At 41.7% G+C, this 24,356-nt stretch overlaps 1 protein-coding gene across 1 annotated transcript in view; it reads left to right on the top strand.

The window, feature by feature from the left end:
* PHLPP1 (PH domain and leucine rich repeat protein phosphatase 1) overlaps positions 1-21,260 on the top strand; it is a 66,537-nt gene extending 45,277 nt beyond the window's left edge. Inside the window, exons 11-17 of the mRNA XM_010586000.1 lie at positions 3,859-4,059; positions 5,076-5,238; positions 9,982-10,112; positions 13,567-13,671; positions 14,612-14,806; positions 16,998-17,226; positions 19,183-21,260. Of these exons, the coding sequence (XP_010584302.1) occupies positions 3,859-4,059; positions 5,076-5,238; positions 9,982-10,112; positions 13,567-13,671; positions 14,612-14,806; positions 16,998-17,226; positions 19,183-20,313 (2,155 nt within the window). The 3' untranslated portion in view covers positions 20,314-21,260. The remainder of the gene's footprint in view (positions 1-3,858; positions 4,060-5,075; positions 5,239-9,981; positions 10,113-13,566; positions 13,672-14,611; positions 14,807-16,997; positions 17,227-19,182) is intronic.
* Positions 21,261-24,356: the final 3,096 nt, after the last annotated feature.

Consider the following 24,356-nt stretch of genomic DNA (forward strand, 5'->3'; position numbering starts at 1 on the left):
CAAATAGGGAATGCATGTGACTGCATATTAGGTCTGTTCTGTTGAATTAGATACATGTCCTTGATTCTAGCCTTTCTTTGGGACAGTCTTTTTTTTTTTTTTTTTTTGCCTATGTTGTCTCTTGGAGAATTAAATCCAGCAAAGGATTGTACTTTAATACCCCATAAAACCAAAGGTGACTTATTCCAGCCGGAGATCAATATTTATATTATTACCCCAGAGGAGAATTTGCACCTTGTCAAAGCTGAAGAAATCTGGCATCTCCCTGCCAGCGCCTTCGTTTCTTTCTTAATCTCCGACACTCTTTTAGTACTTGTTAATTCATGCTCTCCTCGCTATATTATACTCTGGTATGTGTGCAGGCTGCTGAATTCAGGTTTTTGTAGTGAAGCTGTACTTTTTTCATGAGCTTGTGGTATAGTGTGTGGGTGGAATTGGAAAGGGAAACAATTAATTTTGGACTGAGCTTTAATACTTGACATTCTGCTTCCATCTGATAAGCAATATGAGTGGGATATCTTCAAGGAACATGAATCAATTTAAGTCCATGCACAAGAGAGATGGGAACAGTTGTGCCCAAGTAAATTTCCACTCCTCTGGAGGGCATTTGTAAGATGTGCCTTCTAAGGAGGCAGCTGGCACGTTGCACGAGAATGAAGAAATAGGGGAGTGGAAATAACCTGGAGGAGGACTTCTGTCTTAAATCAGTGTGAGGGGAAACCTGATAGGCAAGTACAGATTTTATTTTTGATTATTTTTTTAATTATTATTTTTTGGACATAAGATTATAGCACAGAATTGACAAAGCTTTGGCAGTAGCAATCTGCTGGTTTGTTCTGTTTTCTGCCCAAAGAATGGTGTGTGTCCCCCTTTTTTTTAATTTAACATCAGATAATATCTTGAAAGACTTAGCATTTGAGAATGTTTTTACCATTTTAATATAACAGCTGGTCAAAAGGAACATGTAAATAAGCAGCATACTCTTTTCTAAAAAGTTAATTTAATTTTAATGATGTCAGCAACAGACAGAGATTTGTATGTGACTATCCTGAACCTGACCGTTGAGTGTTACCCAGCCATGTGTTGTTACGTATGGGGTAAATGAGATACCCTACTACCACAGGGTTCACATTCTAGACCTTGGCAAGATTTTGCTAGCCTCCTAAACCTTGTTCACATCAAGGCACTAAGCTGTAGGTCAGGATGGTGGGGATTTATTTCCAACATTGTCGTATCACTCTCTGGAAGATTCAGCAAAAGGGTGGGAGGGCACAGAGCAACAGCTCTCCTTTTTCCTTTCCCTGCTGGAAAATAGATGTATCAAAACTTATTTTTGGCAGGAATACACAGATTCCATTCACTTTTAATACCAGGGAGGGAACAGCTTGAAATTTCTTGTTGTAGTCCACCAATGTTGAAAGTTAATTAAAAATAAAGAACTTTTGTTTGATTCATTTTTCTTTTGAATTTAAAATGGCTTCAGTGTAGTAGTCTGTATTAATTTCAACTTTATCATAGCAATGTACCTTTTCTTACCTAAAGCTTTTGGCTAGCTGTACTGCAGTGAACTTACGTTCTTCTGAACTTCATAGCCATAGGATGCTCTCTAGGTTATCTATTTGGCTCCGTTTGGTTATTAAAAGAAGGTGCCTGTGAAACACTCCAGGTTATTCTGCTGCAGCTTGCAAGAACATAAGTAAAATACAGATTCCTCTTCAGGGTAGCGGAACATGCCGTTTCTTGGGGTTGTTTTTGCTGCCACTTCCTCATCCCCATCGTATTCCTGTGAAAGTTCACTTTTCCCAGCAGCCTTAAACCTTTTTGTTACTTAAGCCTTTCCAGGCTGAGCTGAGACAACTATTTTGTACTATGAGTGGTGCAAAGGATATTGTGGCTTTAATGTTAATCAAAGTGCCTTTTTTGTGGAGAGAGAAGACTATCATGCATATTAGATTCAAGTTGCCAAGTAATAGTTGTCTGTACTTCAGCAATAGGTGTGTTTGCTGGTGTTTAATTAAGTACAGGAACCGTTGATGTGGTATGCTTCAGTTTAATAATCCAACTTTGAATAAGCTTAATATATTTTTAGTTTATAGCTAAGGGGTGAAATTGAGCAGCATCTTTTTAGAATAAATAAATAATTTTAAAAGCCCTTTCAGCTGCTTATTCCCTTCTCTGTATTAATACTCCCTCTCTTCCCTTCCTGCTCTGGAGTTTTACCACCCTTGTGAATAATGAATGAGCTGGAGGATTAAACTGTGTTTCTCCAAAGTGGACTCCCCTGTCTGTGTAAAACAGCTAACCTAGTTTCAGTTCTGTGCAGTGCTAAGAGATTTTTGCTTCTAATGGAAATAGTGGCTTTTATAATCCTTTGGCATTCCACGTGACTCCTCTGTAGCACGTGTGACCCTTATTTGCTGCTAAGCAAGTTTCAGCCAGCTGCAACTCTTGCAAATCCATTTCATTCATTAATAGATCTTAAAGGTCAGTGTGGATTCCTGCATGCATGGGAGAAGCTATCAATATTTTACTACCTTCTCTTATGATTGATGACAGGAGCGCATCTACCTTTTGTGTCCTGATCAGTGGCTTTATAGGCTTCAGCCAGCTCATTTCTGAGTCTTGTTTCTTGAATGCAACTTTGCAGCTGCCCGTTCCTATTAGCTGGTAGGAGCAGTACAGCCTGGTTTGAACTGCAGACTAGCAGGCACATGCTTACTTCTGTATTGCAAGTTCTCCGAGGCAGCCTTTTCTGAAAAGGGGAGGAAGGAAGAGAGAGGTCTTATTTCTGTTGAAAAGGCATGGTTGTGCCAGAGTTGGTTACTAAAGGGTAAATAGCCTTATTTTTCCATTTCTTTGGAATTGCTTGTGTGAATTCTAGCCCTCAAGATCCCTTCAGTGTGTATTCCTCCAGTGCTGCTGTGATCACTAAACTCCCCTAAAGAAACATGGATTCTCTGCCTGCAGAACTTGACTGGCAGGAGTGGGCACTGCCTATATCTCAACAGGTCTTGTTTCCATCCTGGAAAAACTCTTTTGAGGGAGAAAGAATAACTTCATTTCTGTGCTTCTTCAGTCCTTGCTGCTTGCGGTAGGACTGCAGAAAATACTGACAAGGGCTTCTGCTACTTGGTGAGTAAGGGAAGGGCATTCAGGAACTACACAGAGATCTGGCTGTCTTGCTGCATACATCAGCAAGCAAGTATATAACTTTTTAAATTTAATTTACTGTTAGATTGTCTGTCTTTAAAATCTAAAAGGCAAATTACTGCTTGGGCTCAGGGTTTTTTTCTGTGATTGGTGCATCTTTAGTTACCCAAATATTCAGAGTACTTTTTCATGTTTTGTAGTTGCTTTCAGGCCTGCAGGTTTAAACAAAATACTGTCTGCACCCTAGCCAGTATTTAAAATACTGAAAAATTGGCTGGCTTTTTTACCAGGGACTTTTTAGTCACTTGAAGGGCAGCTATACTCTTGTGGTTCATTGATGATGAATTCAGAATTCATTTTTATGTGGAACAAATATGGAAATGATGTGGTTTGTTATTGCTCTTACCTGTAGGTACATCTGTAGTAATGTCGGAAGTGCTGACGTCTTGATAAGGGGATAGAGGCATTTTGACGTACTCATTTTGCTGATACTTTGTTCGTACAAATGTGTTCATTTAAAAACATGATCAGAATTTTTGTTCGCATAATGCTAGACTTTCCGTCTTTCTGTCCATTGTTGTGAACTTGTTGCTTTTGATCTTTGCTTTATAACTATCTTAACTCTTAAAAAGAGAGATTTTATTTGTGCTTTTGGACAAAACCTGCAGGATGTTTCACTGAACTCTCTTATGCAACTTCTCTTTGCAGCCTGAGATTTCTTAATGCCTCTGCCAACAAACTGGAAATGCTTCCTCCAGCCACTCTTTCTGAAGAAACCCATAGTATCTTGCAGGAGCTCTATTTGACCAATAACAACCTCACAGATAAATGCGTACCCTTGTTAACAGGCCATCCTCACCTGAAAATCTTGCACATGGCTTACAATCGTCTACAGAGCTTCCCTGCGAGGTAAGTAACTGGTTTCACTGCCTCTGGCCCACCGGTGGGTGGGCATCATGAAACATTCTCACAGTGAGAACTAAATTGCACAGAAATGTGGTGGCACAGGCTGTATTTTGAATGTAGTGATACTGCAGTGGGTGGATTCACCTGCTATGCCCTTTGCACCTTGCTACCCTCTCTTGGGTTACACAAGACAAGTGAGTGCTACGTGTTAGTTGGTGTGTTTTGATTGCACTTGAAACTCTTTTCAACTGGACTAATTCAGCACGACCGCAGTATGCTTTTGAAGTCAAGCAAGGAGGTCTTCTGTTTTCCCTGGCTTAGTCACTTTGCTTACACCTGGTGTGCTTCTCCTCACAAGAGATTTGTGAGCATAGCAGTCTGGAAATGTCCTCTGGAAGTGGACTAAACTCCACTAGGGAAAAATCCTCTTACTCCAGAAGGAGATTCTGCCTTGGCAGCAATTTCTGTACTTTCAGTTCACTCTGTTTTAATCAGAAATCTTTCAAGTGTAAGATGTGCCGTAAAGCTGATGGGGTACAACCTTGGAAAAGAGATGCCAATAAATAAAGGAAGAGACATCTCTGTCCTTGTGTGATGTTCTGAGCAGCTGGGCTTCAGCGGCAAGGGGGAGGGAGGGAGATGAATTTAGGGGGAAGGGCTGAGTGGGATGCTAGAAGGTGGAGGGGAAAATTTGGGATGAAGTGAGAAACTAGGGTTGAAAGAAAGGGGAAGAAAGGAGGAAAAAGAGTGAGAGTGAGCTGGTGAGCAGGGGCAATGTAAGCAAAATAAATCATTTGAAAGGTAGCATTAACAAAACATTGACAGAAGCAGCACACATTTTGTTCCACCACTGTGTTACTGTCTGATGTGAGGAGAGGTGACAGGCACTGCTGTGAACAAGGATCAAAGTCCACGTCTTTATTTTTTTAAAATAATGAAAACCACTGCTCTTATCACCACTGCAAAATAAAATATGCATGTCTTTTAAAAGAAGAATTCTCAAACTCTTGTTTTCGTAGCAAAATGGCCAAGCTGGAAGAGTTGGAGGAAATTGATATTAGTGGGAACAAACTGAAAGCCATTCCAACAACCATCATGAACTGCAGACGTATGCATACTGTAATTGCTCACTCCAACTGCATCGAAGTCTTTCCAGAAGTCATGCAGCTTTCTGAAATAAAGGTAAGGAATGAATGTGCTTTGGAAGAAGCAAGTATAATGCAACTTTACCAATTCTATTCTCCCCTCAGGTCTCTCATTGCTACAGGATTTTATATTCTCAGAAATTACGGAGATCTGACAGCTTCTTTCTCCTCTGAGGTCATATGCAAAATATTCACCCCGTGCTGCCTCAGAGTGGAATGGAAGAAGAGCCTCAAAATCTGATTTTTACACTCACCTTCACTAGATCCTATCTTCTCTGCCAAATAAGTGTTAATTGTCTTCCTGTGATGGTCTGTTATGATAGGACTTAAATATTTGGCAAGAGCTATGTGTAATTAACTTTTGCTGCCTTGGCAATTGGTTGATTGTGTAGGAATGGACTTTGTTTAGAGCACGTGTTAAAAACCGCTGAAGCTGCAAAATAGGATAGGCCTTGGGGACAGAGATAAATTCCCGGAGCACAGGATTTGAGTATTTAGGCAAGCTACTTTAATTTTCCTAATTGCAGTCATATTTTGCACAACCGGAGGAATGCTTAATCCATCTCTTGTATGTGTTTCGAGAAGTAATTCTGTACTTTTCCTGACACTTCTTTTTGTGGGACGCATTCTTAGCTTGACCACGCTGAAGAGCACTACTGCTTACCTTTTGTGAATCCGAGTTCCTGCTTCTCGCCTGGCTGTAGTGCAGAATATTTCACACTGCGTGCCGTTTCCGCTGGCCAGAGCTGGGAGACAGTTAACTTGCAGCATACAAATCTTGTGATACAGCAGAAAATCTGTCGTTTTCCGAGGCTGAGAACTGATTACCTATTCATGGACTCAAAACAACTTAAGTGTCCTTCGGGTGCTCTGTAAAGTCAAAAGGCTAAGTTCCCAGACTGCCATGTGTGCCTCAGTGTCTGGGGTCAGGCAAAGCAGCAGGAGCAATAATTCTGTTGGACAGTGAGTACATGTAAAGATGAGCTTTGTGGTTTTAGCCAGGAAATCTCAAACAAACTTGTGGGTTTTTGATTACTCCTCCCTCTTTGGAACAATGGCCAGAGGAAGCGGAGGGCCATTTAGAATCAATCAGAAGCAAAAACTTTTTTCTGAGAGGAAGAATTGGGGTGGGGGAGCGAGGCTCTGTGCAGTAAACATTTCTTTAAAAATATGAGGGTGGTGTTAACCCAAAAAAAAATTGAGGATAATGTAAACAGGCTGATAGGGAACAAACAGCTTTTTCCTTCTGTTCGTGCGTTTTGGGGAAAGCAGAATGTTTTATAAAAGCGTCAGTATTTAAAGTGCTACTCTGCCACAACGCTTAGCAGAAAAAACGCTCTTGGAAGACCTGGCAGTTTCTTCCTGCTGGTTCCCTACAGTTACTTAGTTCTCTTTAGCAGAAGAAAGAGTCACAGACGTCACTAACTGTTTTGGGACTGCAGGGATAGCAGTGCCTGACTTCATCTAAGAGGGCACAGTGCTCTGGGACTCCACCTTTGTGGAAAGAAAATGCCTAGTCAGTACTCAAGCCTAGTCTTGACTTACGTGAGATGAGTTCATGTAGTTGCCAGATGGGAAGGTGCCTTGTTGGGCATAGGGGTTCTTCTGGCCTCTTGGTGATTTCTCTAGGTCAGGATTGGTGTTTGTCAGTTTGGAGGCCAAGCTTGTGGTGCCGGCCTGTAGCCGTTACTTAGCTTAACCAGAGCTCCTTCTTGGGTACATGAGAGCATTCAAAATATGCCACACTAAGTTCAGAGTCTATTGCTTAAGTGTGGATTTGATCATTTGGTGAAATGAGCTTGCTTGTAGCAAAGCACAAAGTTGTATAGTCTCATGTCATCTCTGTGATTATATCATACTTGATGGTTAATTTTAACTGAAGAGGCATTCAAACACTCTAAACTTCTTGGGAAACTCTGTTACCTGAGGTAATGGCTGTTTTGTATTAAATTAGCCTGAGAGGCTGACGTGTTTTTGGAGTCAGTGATACTGGATCAGTTAGTAGCAGCAGTTACTATGCTGTCTGAAATAATTTCAGAAGGAAAGCTGGTATAAATAATGACGGTTCTATGCTTGCAGTAACTCCAGGATTTCCAGACACAAGGTCACTTTAGTGGTACAATTGTCTCTAAGCCTTTTTTACACACTACTGTCAAGGCTACAGAAGTTATGTGTTGTCCCCTGCATTAAAGAGCCTGGTGGATGTCTCTGAGATATCCTGTACATTTTTTAGGGTTATTACTGTATTGTATGACAGTTACTTATACTGTCAGCGTTAGGTTTAGCTGTGCACACTGAAATGTCTTCTGCGAGTGGTCAAACAGCTGGAAGCACACACACCCGAGTCAATGCCCCAGCAGAGTCTTCCTTACAGCCATTGTTTGACTTCAATTTCCTTGCCTTACAAAATAAAAAAGGGCACTTTTTAAATTGTTATCCAGCATCCTGGTGTTCTTTCGCAGTCAAACAGTTGAGTAGTCCTTACTGCTTGAACAGAGTTCAGCGACCCAGGCTTGCTTTTCCCACCTGGGATCTGGCTTTACTTTATCATGCAGTTTTTGATGACTGATGAATTGCTTCTCTTTTGTGGTTGTCTTGCTGGACTGCTGCGGTGAGGGTGATACGGAGATTTCTTGTCGCGGTTTTTGGTCAAGCTTGTCTTTCACAGGAGCATTACCTTGAGATCCGAAGAAAGTGAAGATCTAGTAGCAGTAGCATCTTAAAGACAAAGCTCTCAATCTTTGGTAGTTTTTCTCCTAGTTAAATAGGTTAGTACTGGTATGGCCACCTTCAGTTGCAACTGGAGAGATCTCAAGTCCCTTCCAGCCTTGAATGAAACAGTTACAAAGCTGTAAATGCAGTGTAAGCAAATGCTGAATATTAAACCCTGCCTTTCAGCTGGCCCGTCCAGTGCAAAATCCTGTGTGCAATTGCAGGAGTTGTTCTTCTGGTGCTGCATGGGTGGGGCTAAACCAGCTTGCATTTAAATAATGCATGAGGAAACTGGGATCAGTTAGGAAATATGCTTGCCTGTGGAGTAGAATAAGGACTAATTTAACATAGATATGCAGAAAGTCCCTCTTAGCCTATTCTTCAAACAGTACAAATAAAATCTAGGAAATCCTAACCTGATAAATAAACTATCTTCACTAGTGCCTAGGGGCGAAGGGATCTGCTGTAGCGTGTTGCTACCTTTGGCTTATTGGGCATTTAATGAGAACAATGAAATTACTTTGCCGATTTTTGTACTTGTTATTCCAGCATGCTCTTCCATCAAATTTGGAATGGCATTGGGGTGTTGAACACAGCAAGGCCTGCTGGCAGCTTCTTTAATCTGCAAAGTAATTACTGGCTCTTTGGAAGCAGCAAGGAGTTGCGCAGAGGAAAATAGCTGGCTGGAATAACTGTTCTGTTAAGCTGTCTACTACTTTGTTTGCGTGACAGATTTAAACTCTGATTTCCTTATCAGGCTTAGATAACGTCAGCAGTTTGTTCTTCATAGATAATAAGGCCTCCATATTAGACAAGCTCAGGAGTCAAGATTTGAGTTGGAAATTCATTATTTCCATTGCGTGTATTTAATAAAGTTTCAGGAGATTTTTCTTTTCCAGATTTGACTAGGTTATCTTATGCCTTCTTCCAGCTCAGGACCCAATTTCTTTGAATATACCTACAGAAATGAAAGTGTCTCTCTTGTATCAATGGAAATTATGTAATGGTCAAAATGTGCAGCTAGGAAAAACCTCCCCCGACCCCTTTCAGCTTTCTGTTTTATTAAAGTTTTTGAAGTCTTTCTCTTTTTGCACATTGAAAGTAGAAAATGATCTTTCTCCAAGATGTTCATAGTTCTTCTATACTTTTAAATACCAGCCTGGTTTGTCATCTCCAGATTTTTTTGTGTGCAATTTTTGGTGCATGCCACACCGATGGCCCTGTAATAGGGTTTGGAGAGTTGTTTTTGTTCCAAAATGCCATATTTTTCATTGTGTATTGACTTTTATCTGGATATGCGGCTTTAAACAACGTTTGTTTGGGGATTTTTGTCTTTCTAGTGCACTTGTTCTAGCTAATTTGTGCTAAGCTGGTGGATAGCCAGCAAGTTTCTCTGCTGCTTTCTGTCATATTTTTTCTGAAATATTTAAACTTTAATTTTTTTCACTCATTTTATTGACTTCATATTTAAATATTAATTCATCTAAGATGACACGAATTAAAACCATGTTTAAAACTGCTCCAATATTTTTTTCCTTTCCCTCTCTACTACTCCTCCACATGCATTCATAACCCTGCTTATTTTAATATCCCTCAGTAAATACTGAATTCCTGAGAGCCTGCTCATACTCGTGCTGGTTTAAATTGACTTTGGAGGAGGGACTGCTATGCCAGTGGCTTAGAAGCCCCAAATGTATTAATATTCATTTCCTTTATCTATTAAAAGACTGGTTTCATCAGTAACATCTTTTCTTAAATACTTGAAAATACACTGACCATCTTTGTCTCTGTGAAGAGCAGGCAAAACTTACTAGTTTTATAACAAGATGACACCTGGCCAGAGATGGAAATGGAGGGAACATATTTCTAGGTGTCCCAGACATCTGGTAAGATGGCTGAATGCCATATGCATTTCCTTTGTAAGAACCACTTACTTAAATGAATGGTCTTAGGTCTCGGTTGCAGCCTTTTTTGTTCATGAAACATGCATTACTACATTTAATCAAAATTTGTATGATCTTGATGACAGCTGAATTCTCTTGCTTATTTGGCTGCCTTCCTTTTGCAGTGCGTGGACCTAAGCTGCAATGAACTGAGTGAAGTCACATTGCCTGAAAACTTGCCTCCAAAACTACAAGAGCTGGACCTGACTGGAAATCCCAGATTAGCCTTGGATCACAAAACCCTAGAGCTGCTGAAGTAAGTTACCTTATGGAGCGGGGAGGGGGCAGAACGACTCCTGTGACTAGGATGTGACAAAACCACAATACACAGGAGTGTAAACCTCTTTCAAGGAGTAGGGCTCCCTGTTGTCAGTGGGTCGGAAAGTAACGGGTTATGTAGATAGGTCAAATTCATGCTTCGTTAAAGAGGGTGACTTTACCCACTTCAGTGCAGCTGCTTTCAGCTGTAACTTCTGAAGGGGTCTGCTAGTCTGATAACCACTGTTGGGCTAGTTTGATCTTCATTTTACTTCTGACATTAGATTCAACCAAAATACTTAGTTCATTCCACCGTTGAGATGCCAGTAGCTGCTTACTATATTTTTTTGCATTCATGTGCTTGGGTTTGTGTTTGCTATTGTGCTGCTTTTTACCTCTTCACATACTATTTCTTGTTACCCTTCATACCTCTCTGCTTTTGTCCTAGAAATTTTTTTTTTTTTTTTTTTTTTTCATATTTAAACCTCTCCTGAAGACTCACATCTCCCACTCTCCTTGCAGCAAAGCTAATTCCCTTGCTTTGGGTCCCTCTGTTTCCTTCCTGTCTACCTGTTTGTTTCCTACCCTGGGACTTAAGTGTCATCTGTAACTGAATAAGTTTCTTTGATCCCTTAATATTGAATGATTCCAAGAAGGGTTGATTTGCTTTTTAAGGATTGAGCAGTTTCTTTGTGTTGTTTGCTTTTAAATGGTTAAGATCAGACACTGGAGTAGTAAACCTCATCTGTTGTGCAAGCAAGGGAAACTTAGAGTGTGAGTTTGCTTTTAGCTTGAATCAGTGGATTTTATAAAATTTAAATGGAAATTTGAATAATGATGAGTTTTCACAGATAAAAACAAGAGTCCATGTTCTGCAGCAGAGAGCAAAAATAAAAAAGGGACATTCCTCTATTTTAAGAGCTGCTTTATTGTATATAGGAAACCTTCCTGAAGAAGTAGTGTGTAACGTTGCTCTGGTTCATAGGGAGAAAAAAATAAATATATATATATATATATATTACAAAGCTAATTGAATTGTGTCGAAACCTAAAGTGAAAGATCAGCTGTTCTTGTTTATAACCCAGCAGACAAGATGGGCAAGCCAAACTCTTGCCACTGTAGTATTCAGGCATCATGCCCTATAGCAGTATTCTACAAATTTAAGTCCTAAGTGGTAGAAGAGTAGTGTAGCTCAGTTACATGCCATATTTTCACTGGCATATGCGTTGTCCTTAATTCACAGAAAACTTTTTTTCCTCTTGTGCATGTGTTTTGTTTGGCTGGTTTTTTAATGAAACTATTCTTAAGACCTCGGGTCTGTTCTCTGTCCTAATATTCATTAGCCGCAGTGAGGTGTTTCAGGCCCCTAGAGGGGCTTCTTAGTGTCTGTACTGATACACTACACTGACTTCTACAGTATATTGCTATAATTGTCTGTGAGGAAGGAGGTGCTCCTTTTACATGTTTTGTTGTGGCAGGCACAAAAATACTTGTGCACTTGGTACTTTTTATATCTTCCTTCTGCGTGTGAAAGGCAGCTCTCCATCTGTGCCCTGGCAGGATTCAAGCAGGCAGTAGGTTAATATGTATTCTCAGTGGTGCTGAGGAGAAGAGTCCTGTCATACATGCTTGCTTTTTTAATATGTATGGAGATCTTAAAAGAGGCTTCCATGCTTAGGAGGGTGTTGCCAAGTGATTTATTGGATGTAAGAATTTTCAGTAGTAATTAAAATGAAAAAGAAAAAAAAAAGATGCTGCTACTCTGATTTTTAGGAAGGAGCATCTAGTTCAATTGTAACAGTCATTTTAAATTAGGGGGACAATAAACTATGCTGTCTGAAAGCCTTAGCCCATATTCCCTGCATAGGATGTGCTGCTGGATATCATTCCTTTCTGGGCACATGGTCTCTTTGTAGGGGTGCCACAGAGGAAGCTGGAAGCAATGCATTGAGGTAGCTTTTTTCATCACTGCTGGGAAGCCTTGAGACAACTCTGGGTCCTTGACCTGCCCAGGAACCAGGTGTTGGTCAACCCAGTTAAAAAAGAAACAAACAGAAAAACCTTTTTGATCCAAGTTCCTCTACCCCGGAGGATAAGTACCTTGTATGAGAAGTCTGCAAAGAAAGTGTGTTTGCTCGTGTGTGTAGTGTTTTGCAGGTGCAGACAGAATTAAAATCTCTGCTACTTTAGAAGAGATCCAGGTTTCCAGTTTGATTTGGGGTCAGATAATCTTGTCTAATGCTCATGGCGAGATGTTTGCCTCCTGTTTGTCACACAGAGGGCTGCAAAACCAAGGGCTTAAAACACCAGTGGTTCTAATGTTATTTATGTAATTTGTTTGCTTTTAATCTGCCCTCTCTGATGCACATCCTGACTATTAGCATAAAAAGAAATCGAACTGGATGTGACAGTACTTCAGGTTATTTGAGGAAGGCTGTGCAATGCTGAAAAGACTTTTCTGTGCGTTCAGGTCAGGTGGGGGTTTGGACAGAGAAAAATGAATGCTCAGAGTGAACAGTTAGACCTTTCTGCTTGTGTCCTTTTGTGATTCATTTGGTTCATGAAAGGTTCGGGTGCCTTTGAAGTGTCTGCAGCGTGTGGGGAGCTCGCTTTCCCTGCCTTTGGAAGAGAGCAGTAGGGAGCAGGCGGGAGGTCATCTCTCCCCAGCAAAGCAGGGCTGTGAAGAGAAGGGTATAAACAGAGAGGGCTGGGCCCTTTTTAAGTCTTTACTACGCTGCGTGAGAGATTTGAAATTCAGGCTAAAGGCTATGTTGGTAGTAAATTGGAGGGTAGAGGATCAAGGGCCTAAGTAAAAATTGGACTGCACAACTGGGGAAGGCAGAAGGGCTGTGCCTGCTGTTGGGACCGCAGGCTGGCTCTTGCAGGTTGGTGCAGGACCAGGACAGAGTGAATTTCTGTTTTGTGGGCATTTTCATAGAAGGCTGTTACTACATGTTGCTGTTCCTAAAGAATTTCTTTTCCTTTTTTTTTTTTTTTGCATTTAGGGGGATGGTTTGGGTCATACAGGAGGTTTCATTTGGGTACAATGAAAAGAGCCCAGAGACTTGTTGTTAAAATGGATGGGAGAGATGTGTAAGTTAGACAATTACTCCCCTGTACTGGATTTCATCAAGCTAGTGACAAATTTGCCTTGTATTCTTACTGGGCCAGGTTTGAAACAAATAGCTCAGGGGTGAGGGCAGGGAAAAAAAAGCCAGCTAAGCAAAACAGTGCAGCTGACACCCTCATAGAAGCTCAGTTATTTACTGCTTTTTTGTTCTTTGTGTACAGACACATGAAAGTAACCCCTTTGGATGTCCTGCTTCATTTTCTTCTATTAAATGCATTACTCGGAACTGGGAGGGGGAAAGAAGTGTTATCTTCATATTTTAAGCTGGATCATGTCAGCACTTCAATCCATTGCATCTTTCCCCTTTCCCTTCTCCTTGCAGCAATATCCGTTGCTTCAAGATCGACCAGCCCTCGGCGGGTGATGCTTCAGGAGCACCAGCGGTGTGGAGTCATGGTTACACAGAAGCGTCGGGCGTTAAGAACAAGTATGACCTGGCGTGGTTTTTATTATACGAGCATCCTAGCAGCAGAGCGCCTCTATGCTGATACAAAGAAAACCTTTTTCAGTGAAAGTTTTGGGGACATTTTGGGCCTCACAAAGGCAGAGGCCGTGCCATGACTCTATATTTGTATACCGGGCCCCTGCCTGGCTCTCCGCTTTGGTCTTTGTTAGGGAAGTTGCTAAGATACAAGTATAACCGACACATTTTGTCTGTGTGAGACTCTGGTACTTGCAAAAGATCCGAGTGTTTAAAAGCATTTTCCTCTTTGCAAAGCTGCTTTATCTTCAACCAAAGGATGTTTACGAAGCAAATCGGAGATACTAAAGGAAGAGGCAGAATGGCCAAAACTCTGAATATTCATAGTGTGCGGAGCTCCTGTGACTAAGGCAGCACTTGACAAATAATGTACCAAGAGTCTGCTAGTCTCTGTGTTGCTGGCAATGTGATGAATCTTTCTTTGTTCCTTAAATACCTTTTTAGAAATCTTCTGCTACCTAGGTTTCTGTAGCAAGTGCCAGCAAGCCTTTACTTACTGTTAACTGATTTAATGCACAACTTGGTCATCAGCATGTTAAATCACAAGGAGGGCTTTTGGAGGAGCAAGTGCAGTTTAAACTGATGTTGTTTCAGAGATCCTTCCCCCCTGTTTCTGCAAATAAGGGACTTATTCACATGCTGAAAAGGAGGAAGAATCCTTAGGGCTTGGCTTGAACTTCCAGTATGTAGTTCTTTCCACATCATAGCACTGTTGATGGGCCTGACTCTTCTGCACAGCTCAGAAAGCAGTCCTGAAATGCTTGTGAACAGAGGTGGTTAAAACTAGCTCTCAGACCAGGCTGCATCTCTCTGGTCAGAATGACAAGGTAAGAAACTTGTAGCAGGTAACAGCCTTGATATTCTCCTGCTTTGTTTTTTTCACTAGGCTGTGTGTGGCAGCACTTTCAGCCAATAACTTCTGTGACAACCGGGAGGCCCTTTATGGTGTTTTTGATGGTGACCGCAATGTGGAAGTGCCGTATCTGCTGCAGTGCACAATGAGCGACATCTTAGCGGAAGAGCTGCAGAAAACAAAAAATGAGGAGGAATACATGATCAACACTTTCATCATTATGCAGAGGTGAGTCTTGGATCTGAAGCCTTTTTTACTTGTGTATGCTCACTGGGCAGTTTGTTCGCTTTGAGGTCAGACCCCTGCTCTTTCCTTGCTTCAAAAAAACACAAGAGGGGAAAAAAGCCTTGGTATCTGGCTACGGTGTTTTCTTTTATTGCTTGTTTTGTGAATATTGCCCTCTGTTCCTTTCAGGTGTGGGGAGAAAAAACCCAATGCCTCCCTGCCCAAACAAAAAAAACCCAAACCCCACCTGCAAAGTTACTAAATGCTCATGGGTTGTGGGTGGAGGCTTACTCTTTTCTGGTATATTCTTTAAGTCTTAACAATTCGCAATTGGCTGTAACCAAGTCAGTGGTATGAATCTCTTGATCATCTTTTAAACTTCCTTACTACTACTGGCTGCAAAGCCTGGGCTGATCCTTTCTGTTTCTCTGTACCAATTCAGGATATTTAAGGCTACACAAATATTTAAAAGATGTAGTCTGACTCCTTAGAAACGTCTATCTCCTGTCATCCCTTTGGCCTTAGAATATTATTCAAGCAGGACCCATCCAAAGAGATTGTGGTATGATAGCTGTGAGCGTAATAGTAGCTCAGTGTAGTGGTTTGGAAACCTGCGTGCATGCTGTTCTTGACAGAAGAAGAAATTGTGCCTGGGGAGACACCGAGTGAAGGAGCATGAAGGGAATTGAACAAAGGAGAATAGAGGTCAGGGAAACAAAGGAGAAAGCAAATAAGCAGCTTAGAGACTGAGGAAATGGATCAAGTTAGAAGTAGCATTGTTTATCGTTCAATTGCTGCACCTTTGGAAAAGAAAAATACTGAAGTTCTGGTATTGGGAAAGATACAGAAGCGGCAGGGTGGTATTGAACCTTACGAACACAAGAGGGAAAATGCTTCCTTCCCATAATTGCTTTTAACAGTGCCTCAGACGAGTAGACAAAGAGAAGGTGGTTGCCATATACTTAAAATATTCAAAAATAATAACAAATTTGAGTATCGAAAGTACTTATTAAGTGGTTTTGCTTGCTACTAATGCAATTTCACAGCAAAGTGGCATTCCTACAAAAAGCTGCTTTTTGTGTGTGTGTGTGTCTCAAGTCAAAATAAGCTAACCACTTCTTTGGAGAACCAGAAATAGTATTCATTCCAGTTGCATTTAACCATTCATTGAGGATTATTACAGATGGTATGCAACACTCCTGAAGTGTATTTCTAAAAAATAAAATAAAAAAGCACATTGAAGCTTGGTTACAAATTTAGTCATGCGTTCTCTCCCCAGGTTTTTGAGTCAAAAGTTCTTGCCAGCTATACCTAGCCTTAATATAAATTTTAGTTTACTAAATTACTAAATTACTCTTAATTGCTATAGGAGAAGGCCCTGATAAACAAGATACTGGGGAAGGATGGATGGTTTTTCACAGTATAGTATTGAAATGACTTTATATTCTGATGACAGGATTCTGAAAACTTGTTTTATCCATATTTTTTTTTCACTATGACTCCTGCTAAAACAACAGGCTTAAATATTTCTAAGAACCTATTTAACAGGTTAGTAACTGACAGGATAAATGAAAAGTGTGCCTTCTTACAGTGGAGTTAACAGCCACTGTGCTTTTTTGGTCATCATTTGATAGTTTAAGATAATTATTCTGAAGACAGCACAAAACAGTGAACCTCTGTCTTCTGTTTTTGCTCAAAAATAATTTTTACAGTTAAAATTATTAGTTTTATAATAAATTCTGTAGGTTCAGAAACCAAAGAACCAGCTAGATAATATGAACCCCTTTTTTTAAGCTCTATGTGTACTCATTTAATAGTCTTCAGTACTTTTCTGACCCTCTCCGTTTCCCTTGATCTGACCTTTAAAACAAACACCTTTAAGATGTAGAGGAAGAGAGACAACTGTGCAGCTCTTAAAAGTGCAAAGATTTTTTGTTGTTGTTGTTCTAAAATTGAACAGATTTGAGTATCTGCATATGTGTAAATAACACACTGGCTGAGAGTTGCACATGATTTCTCTGAAGCGCTGCTGTAGTGTCACAGTCTTCAGTGAAGACTTTTGTTTCTGTCCCAGTGATCCAATAGAGTCAATGCCCTGACTGCACGTGGTTGCAGAACAGCGGCTGTTTCTCCGTAGTACCCGAAACAGTTGTTTTCCAATTAAAGAACAATCATTGTTTTGTTTAAATTCCAGGAAACTTGGAACAGCTGGACAAAAACTTGGAGGTTCTGCTGTCCTTTGCCATATAAAACATGATCCCATGGACCCTGGTGGATGCTTCACGCTAACCTCAGCAAATGTGGGGAAGTGCCAAACTGTTCTCTGCCGGAATGGGAAACCTCTGCCTTTGTCCAGGTGTTACGTGATGAGTTGTGAAGAAGAGCTGAAGAGGATTAAGCAGCATAAGGCCATTATCACAGAGGTTAGAGAACAATTAGGGACAGTTGCAACTTGCAGCTTCCTTGGAGAGTATTTGCACAGCAATGCATGAAATTACATGTTTATACTAGTAACCTCTAAGAGGTAGTGTTAATGGTCTGGGTTCCAGAGTTGCGCTTTTCCTTTCAAGGTGATTCATATCATGCAATCAAGTTATCACGCAATCAAGTTGCTTTTCCATCCCATTGCCATGCTGGATTTTGGTTAGCTTCAGTGAATGAGCAACTGTGAGCATGTTGTGTTGAAACAGGAAAGCAGACCCTCTCCTCCTAATGCGGAGAAGAATTGCTGTGTTGGAGCTGTCATGAAGAGCCTCTCCAACTGCAAAGGGTGAGAGGGCAGAGCACTTGGAGCAATGCTCTCTTTCCCTCAGGACACTCCTTGCTCCTGGCAGGCTGACTTTGCTGTCTGAGCTCTTATGTTCCCAGAGCTGCCCTTTGACAGGCAGCTCTTGAAGAGAGCACTTGCCCAAAAGGAAAACCTATCCTGTGCTCAGCTGAACCATGAGAGAGGAGAAAACCATTTGTTCCTTTCTCACAAGCTTGAAGCCACTGCTGTCAGTTTTGCTTTGCCTTGTGTGACGCATGCATAGGAATACATAAATATTGAATCCTCCTAATGGTGGAGGAAAGGGCAGAAAACACAGTTGTATGCCTATGAGCAGGGTGTGCGTGTGTGTGTAGGGACGTGTGTGTGTGGAATAAGTCATGTGCCTCTTGATCTTGCCATGGGAAGGTGACGACTGGGATCTCAAACGTGACAAGTTGGAAGGGAGTTACTCCAACGTAGTGTGCATCACCGAGGCATGCTCATTGTGTTGTTCTGTAGAGGAAAAGGGACATTTCTGTGCTGAATCTTAAGATGACTCACTGATTTCATGCACGTTGATGGCTTATCACTGCTGTCAGCCTTCTAATGGGGAAGTTAACAAGCCGACAAGGTTTTTTTTTCTTCTGAGTGGTTTTAAAGGGGAAGCTTTTTTAGTCTTGGTTCACTTTTCTGTGCATATCTGCTTTATAATAACCACTGCAGTCATCAGCTGGACCAAATGAGTGTAAATCCTCACCTCTGTTGTTGTTCTTGAGTAGGCAGTTAGCAGGGTGCAGCTATCCCCAGCAGGCTGACAGATAGCCAGGCTTGCTGTTTCAGACATTTGCTCTGCTTATTCTGGCAGCTTGGATTCTAACCAGGACAGGATCCTGGGAATTGGACATGCATGATTTTTACTTCTCAAATACGTCCATTTTTACTGATGTTTTCCCTTCGGATATTACTCCTCCTCCCCTTGGAAATGTCCTGTCTAAGTGGAAATGTAGTAAGTAATCGGGGCTGGTAAAACATTTCAGAAGAACTCAGCTGACTGAGAAATGCAGACTTACTCTCTGCTGCATTTGACTTGCGTGCTTCATTTAAAGTCTTTTTTGTTTTTAAATTAACTTTTGTTTTCAAAGTGATGAGCCAAGATGAAACCTACGATTGTTACAGCTGCAAGAGAAGAGTCATAACCGAATGACCTGCCCCTATATCAAATGGAGCTGTGTGTGGCTTTGCCCTGTATAAAGCCAGATATCGTGGGTGGAGGAGGGATAAGTCTGACTCACTGGTAAAACATTAGTCCAGTTGGCTCTCGCAGCTGCAGGAGCAGAATAGATGGCTCTTTGTTGCAGACTTCTGCTTTGTTGGCCTGTGCATAGGTGATGCTGATGACAAATCAGTAGGGTGTAGGAGGCGTAGTGCAGGATTGCAAACCAGCCATTGCTGTGCTCTAATCCCAGCTCTGTCACCTCCTTGCAAGTCACTTTGCCTTTCCGTCTTCCTTGTCTGTAAATAGCAGTGCTGGGGGTACTGCAAAAAGAGCCATCGGTAAAATGCAAGGAGATAGAAGTGCTGTGTATCCTTGTCTACTTTGTTTCCAATTTCCCGTCCTTTCTAATTTCAGGACGGCAAAGTGAATGGTGTGACAGATTCAACAAGAATCTTGGGGTACACCTTCCTTCATCCAAGTGTTGTGCCGCGTCCTCACGTCCAGTCCATCACCTTAACTCCGCAAGATGAGTTCTTCATTCTGGGCAGCAAGGGGCTGTGGGACAGCCTTTCGATGGATGAAGCGGTGGAGGCAGTCAGAAACGTGCCTGACGCGCTGGCGGCTGCAAAGAAGCTTTGCACTTTGGCCCAGAGTTACGGCTGCAATGACAGTATTAGCGCTGTTGTGGTTCAGCTCAACGTGACGGAGGACAGCTTCTGCTGCTGTGAACTTAATGGGGTCCCGCCCCCCAGCCCAGGCATCTTCCCCCAGTCTGTCAACGTGGTCATCAAGGACAGGCCAACAGATGCGCTTGGGATGCCGTCTTCCAGCAGCGGCATGGCTTCGGAGATCAGCAGCGAGATCTCCACCTCCGAAATGAGCAGCGAGGTGGGGTCCACGGCCTCCGACGAGCCTCCCCAGGTAGCCATGAATGAGAACAGCCCGGCCTACCCGGGGGAGCAGCGCTGCATGCTGCACCCCGTCTGCCTGTCCAACTCCTTCCAGCGGCAGCTCTCCAGTGCCACCTTCTCCAGCGCCTTCTCTGACAATGGCCTTGACAGCGACGATGAGGAGCCGATTGAGGGGGTGTTCACCAATGGTAGCCGCGTGGAAGTCGAGGTGGACATCCACTGCAGCCGAGCGAAGGAGAAGCAGCTTCTCCAAGTGCCGGTGGAAGCCAGCGACGAAGGTATCGTCATCAGTGCCAATGAAGACGAGCCCGGCCTTCCCAGGAAAGCTGAATGTTCTGCTACGGGCACTATAGGGCGCCGGCGGGGCAACGGTTCTGTGGCACCACAAGAGAGGAGCCATAATTTAATTGAAGTTGCGACGGATGCGCCGCTCAGAAAAACAGGGGGGTACTTCGCTGCTCCAGCACAGCCCGATCCCGACGACCAGTTCATCATCCCACCAGAGCTTGAAGAAGAAGTCAAGGAGATCATGAAGCAGCACCAGGAACAACAGCAGCAGCAGCAGCAACAGCAGCAGCAGCAGCGGCAGTATCCGATGGACCACCTGGCAGACTATTACGATACACCACTATGACCCACTCTATTTACTCCTCAGAAACAAACTAACAAGGAGACTTGAGTGCGGGACCCAGTGGGCTCGCATTACAGCAGGGGTTTTCCTTATCCTTTTCCTTTATATTCTTCCTTTTCCTTATCCTGCCACTACAGATAACTGCAGCTTTTCAGTTTGTTAGGTTTAATATTCATTGACTTTCTTCTAGAGACGCTTGACTGGTAAAGTTTAAAATAGTTAACCTTCCCTTAACATATCAAGTGTAAAAACAAAAAACAAACAAAAAAAGTAAAAAAATAATAAAAAGGTTTAATATATTGCTGAGAAACAGATGATGATGTAATATTTTTTAAAATGGCTTGTTTGTTTTGTTTGAAAAGCAGGGCAGTAGCCAGTGCTAAATGATTTAAGTAATATTGTAATACTGTATTTCTTTGAGAGAAAGGCTTTTTTTGGTCTTGAAAATGATAGACATTTGTAGAATATGGAGACTAACTCCTAGGAGTTGCTTTACTCTTTCAGGTGACTTAAGTCACTGAGATTCACTAATTTTCTCTGAGAGAACAGTTGATTGGGAAATTCCTGTAAATAGCTCAGTGTTGTATAGTGATGCTTACATGTTTTGTAGCCTTGGCATTAAGGACACAACCTGAAAAATTGACCTTTTTTCTTAAGTGACTCTTTGGGCCATGGTCATTGAGCGTAACGGACTGAGTGGCTGTGTACAAGTTAGCTAGAGCTGAGGTGGTGTAGACCGTTTAAAGAAACCCACTTTTTTCTCTGGTCTCTTTCTTTCCTTACTTTTACAGACACATTTTGTTTGTGTTCCTTACTGCTGCCACAACCAGCATGATTGTATAGAGCTCATTTGCTGTAGAACATTTACATACCAAGAGCTATATTAAAGCCGAATGCATAAATGAACATGTCATAATTTTTGTTATAATAAATAAGAAATTTACACCTGATGTCTGCTTTTATGTCTGAATAGGTGAGCAGCAGCTTTCAAACAGTAGCTTGCTGTAGTTCAGCTCAGTTTAAACCAAGAAGCGTTGAAACTTTTTCAGCTCAATCACATTTTTACACTAACTGCAGAAGCTCCCATGTACTTTTAGAATTTAAAGACCATGCAAAATGGCCTTTAAAAGATACGAAACAACTCTCTGAGGAATTGACCTGTTTCTTTTTTTCTTTCTCAGTACTAATTCAGCACTATTGATTTGCCCTTTGCCACAGTATTGACAATGCCAGAAGACTGAAGAGGAGTGGTGCTCTGGCTGTATCCCGCTGGCACTGAGTAACTGAAGATAGAAATGATGAAGGTATAATGTGGGCTTAGAAAAGGGAGAAGGAAAACATTGGCTATGGAGAGAAGAGGGAAAATATAAGGAGAAGGTGGAAAAGCGAACTCAAAGCTACCTACGTAAATTCAGATTTGCTCCGATGTGTTGAATGAACATGAGTTCAATGGCGGTTTGACTTTGGTAGCAAAAAGGCATTTTTTTGTGATTCCTGTGGAAAAGGAGCAACACCATTTTTCAATATTGCCTGCAACCAACTGCTCCATTTTACTTGTCACTCTTTGAAAAGCTGAATTAGTGTGTGATCATGACAGTGTCTTGTTCCTGCTTGACATTTGGTCTGTATTTTGGGAGAGGACTGTGGTAATAGACTGTTGTCCTTATTCTGTTCTAGGGTGAAATAGCCAAGTTAGGACAGGATTGCTGTTAACAAGATATTTTGAGTTTCTTTTCCTTAATAACAATAACAGCAGAGGAGCAAATATGAAAATACCTGGTTTGGTAAATGTTTATAGCACTGTCTACTGTAGATCTAGAAGATTGTACTTTATTGTAATTTGAGCTTCAAAATATCTCTTTCTTAAAGAAAACTCATTAAATAATGTATTTAAACAAAAAAAAAGTTTATCGTTTATTGGCTAGTAACTCTTAGGTGTTCTTTGGTAAACAGTTTGTATATTTCAAATTTTGTTGAGTGATCCATTTTCCTTGGTGTCCTTAGAAAGCGTTACCTTTTTTTTTCCTCTGTTCAGATGTTGCTTGAGGCTGAAGGTGGTAACAAGCAAGGACACTACCACAGCCTAGGCAAGTGATTATAAGTTTATGTTTTCCTGAGCAAGCTGGAAAATTCTCTGTACCCTAAAAAAAATGGCAATTCTCTTCCACATAGCACCCATTGCTAGTGGAGGAGTAATCTTGCTGCCACCTCTGTGGTCTCTATTCATGACAAGGTGCCTCTGGTATTGCTGTATATGTGGTACTCTGGAGAGAGGAGCAGAGGTCAGAGTAGAGGTGGAAGGGGAACCATTTCATGTGAGCTAAACTTTGGCCCAGCACTGAGAATTGACACTCCCTGCTGTGCCCTTTTCTCATGTGAATAGGAGTACATGCGTGCAGGCTTCATAAAGACTTTCCCTTCCCTTCATTTGAAGGATGAACTCCGAGAACTTTCCAGCCCCTGTGGCGTTAGCAGCTTACAGGCAGCAATGCGGTTTCTCTCCTCATGCCCTTACCTTGAAGCATAGATGGTCAAAAGTGAGAGCCCACCAAAGCCTGCCACTTTCTGCATGGTACCTTCTGTAAAGTTAACGATGGCATTCTGGAGTCACGGCTTCTGTAGCATCAGTGACAGGATCTTGGCTGAGGAGCTGTACCTTTGGATTTCTGGTCTGCCCGAAGAAGACACTCATGGTAGTAGCCTGTTGTAAGTCATAACATGAAGGATTGATGCATTCGTAGGGGAGACTTCATCCCTCTGCTGGGCTTTCTGTAACGTGCTGAACTAGATCAGTAGGTCGGATGGCTGGGAGCATCTTTGGAAAGTTTAGCATTTATTTTTTAAAAGGGGCAAAGGGTATTTTGTTCTGGCTTTAAAACTGGGACTTGGAAAACAAGGTACAGTTTTTGCAACTCATGACTTTCCTGGACATCTCTGTCCTTCACAAAAAGGGCTTGGTATGTTCTTATCTCGTGAAGACTGAAGCTGAAGTAGTTGATTTCATCTAGGTGCATTACTATTGTATGTGATTTTATGATTATGTGTACAATATGTTTTACACAATTTTGACCTACCAGGAACTATCTGACACAAACAGAGAAGTGGATTTGTTTGCAGAACTTGACAGCTGCAGCAGGGGCAAAGGTTGGGGGCTAAAAAGAAAGGAAGGCTTCCAACTGGGGAAAATGTAGAGCCGTATTACCTTTATAATCAAACCTTTTGTGTCCTTTGAAACTTGCTGATAGCCATATCTGAGACAAGCAGAAATGAATGAACAGGAGGAGGTAGATGGCTGGTAGCAGGAAAATGAACATATTTACATTATTTCCTAGAAGGTAACTTTAAATAGGAAGCTATGATAAGCAGCTGAGTTGCTTATGTGCTTGTATGTGCAAGCCTTTTTTGTGGCATAAAAGCTTTTTTCTTGCTTTCTGCCACAGTGCTCTAACATCATGTGTTTTGTTGTGCATGAATAACCTGTTGGTGTTCTGCTTGTGCATTCAGCACTTGGTGCCACCATCTTCTTGCTGGTAACCAGTGCCATGGTGACATTGCCTTCCTCTGGCTTTTACTGCTCCTGGTAGTGCGCCAGCTAATGTCCATGTAGGTTGTCTCCCTCACTACTAGAGAATGTGCCCTGTATGTTACCCTTTTAAGTAGTCTCTTTGTAGCGATATCAGCTTGATTACTAGCCATCGTGCTTACAACTCATATGCCTAATTTTCTAGCAAATTGTATGTATTTTTTTAGGTATAACTTTGCTACTTTGGAAGCACATCCACGTGGGGGTGGGTGTTAATGAAGTGTCACATACACCTTTGGAGGTAATTTCTGCATCTGTGCCCTAGTCATGGATGATGTCTTTTGGGTTCAACCTTGCAGGTCTGGGCTTGCAAATGTTCACTTGAGTGGGTTGATTGGGATAACCTAGTGAACAGTTTACCGACCTGAGGTGCAGAAGGGCTTGAATTGATTCAAGCAGAGCAGTAGGATTCAAAGGAGTAAGCAGAACAGTAACTTTAGCCTGGTCAGCCTGATTTCCCTGG

Source organism: Haliaeetus leucocephalus, unplaced genomic scaffold (genome assembly GCF_000737465.1).
Source record: "Haliaeetus leucocephalus isolate CR32 unplaced genomic scaffold, Haliaeetus_leucocephalus-4.0 Scaffold137, whole genome shotgun sequence".
In the NCBI taxonomy this organism is placed as follows: domain Eukaryota; kingdom Metazoa; phylum Chordata; class Aves; order Accipitriformes; family Accipitridae; genus Haliaeetus; species Haliaeetus leucocephalus.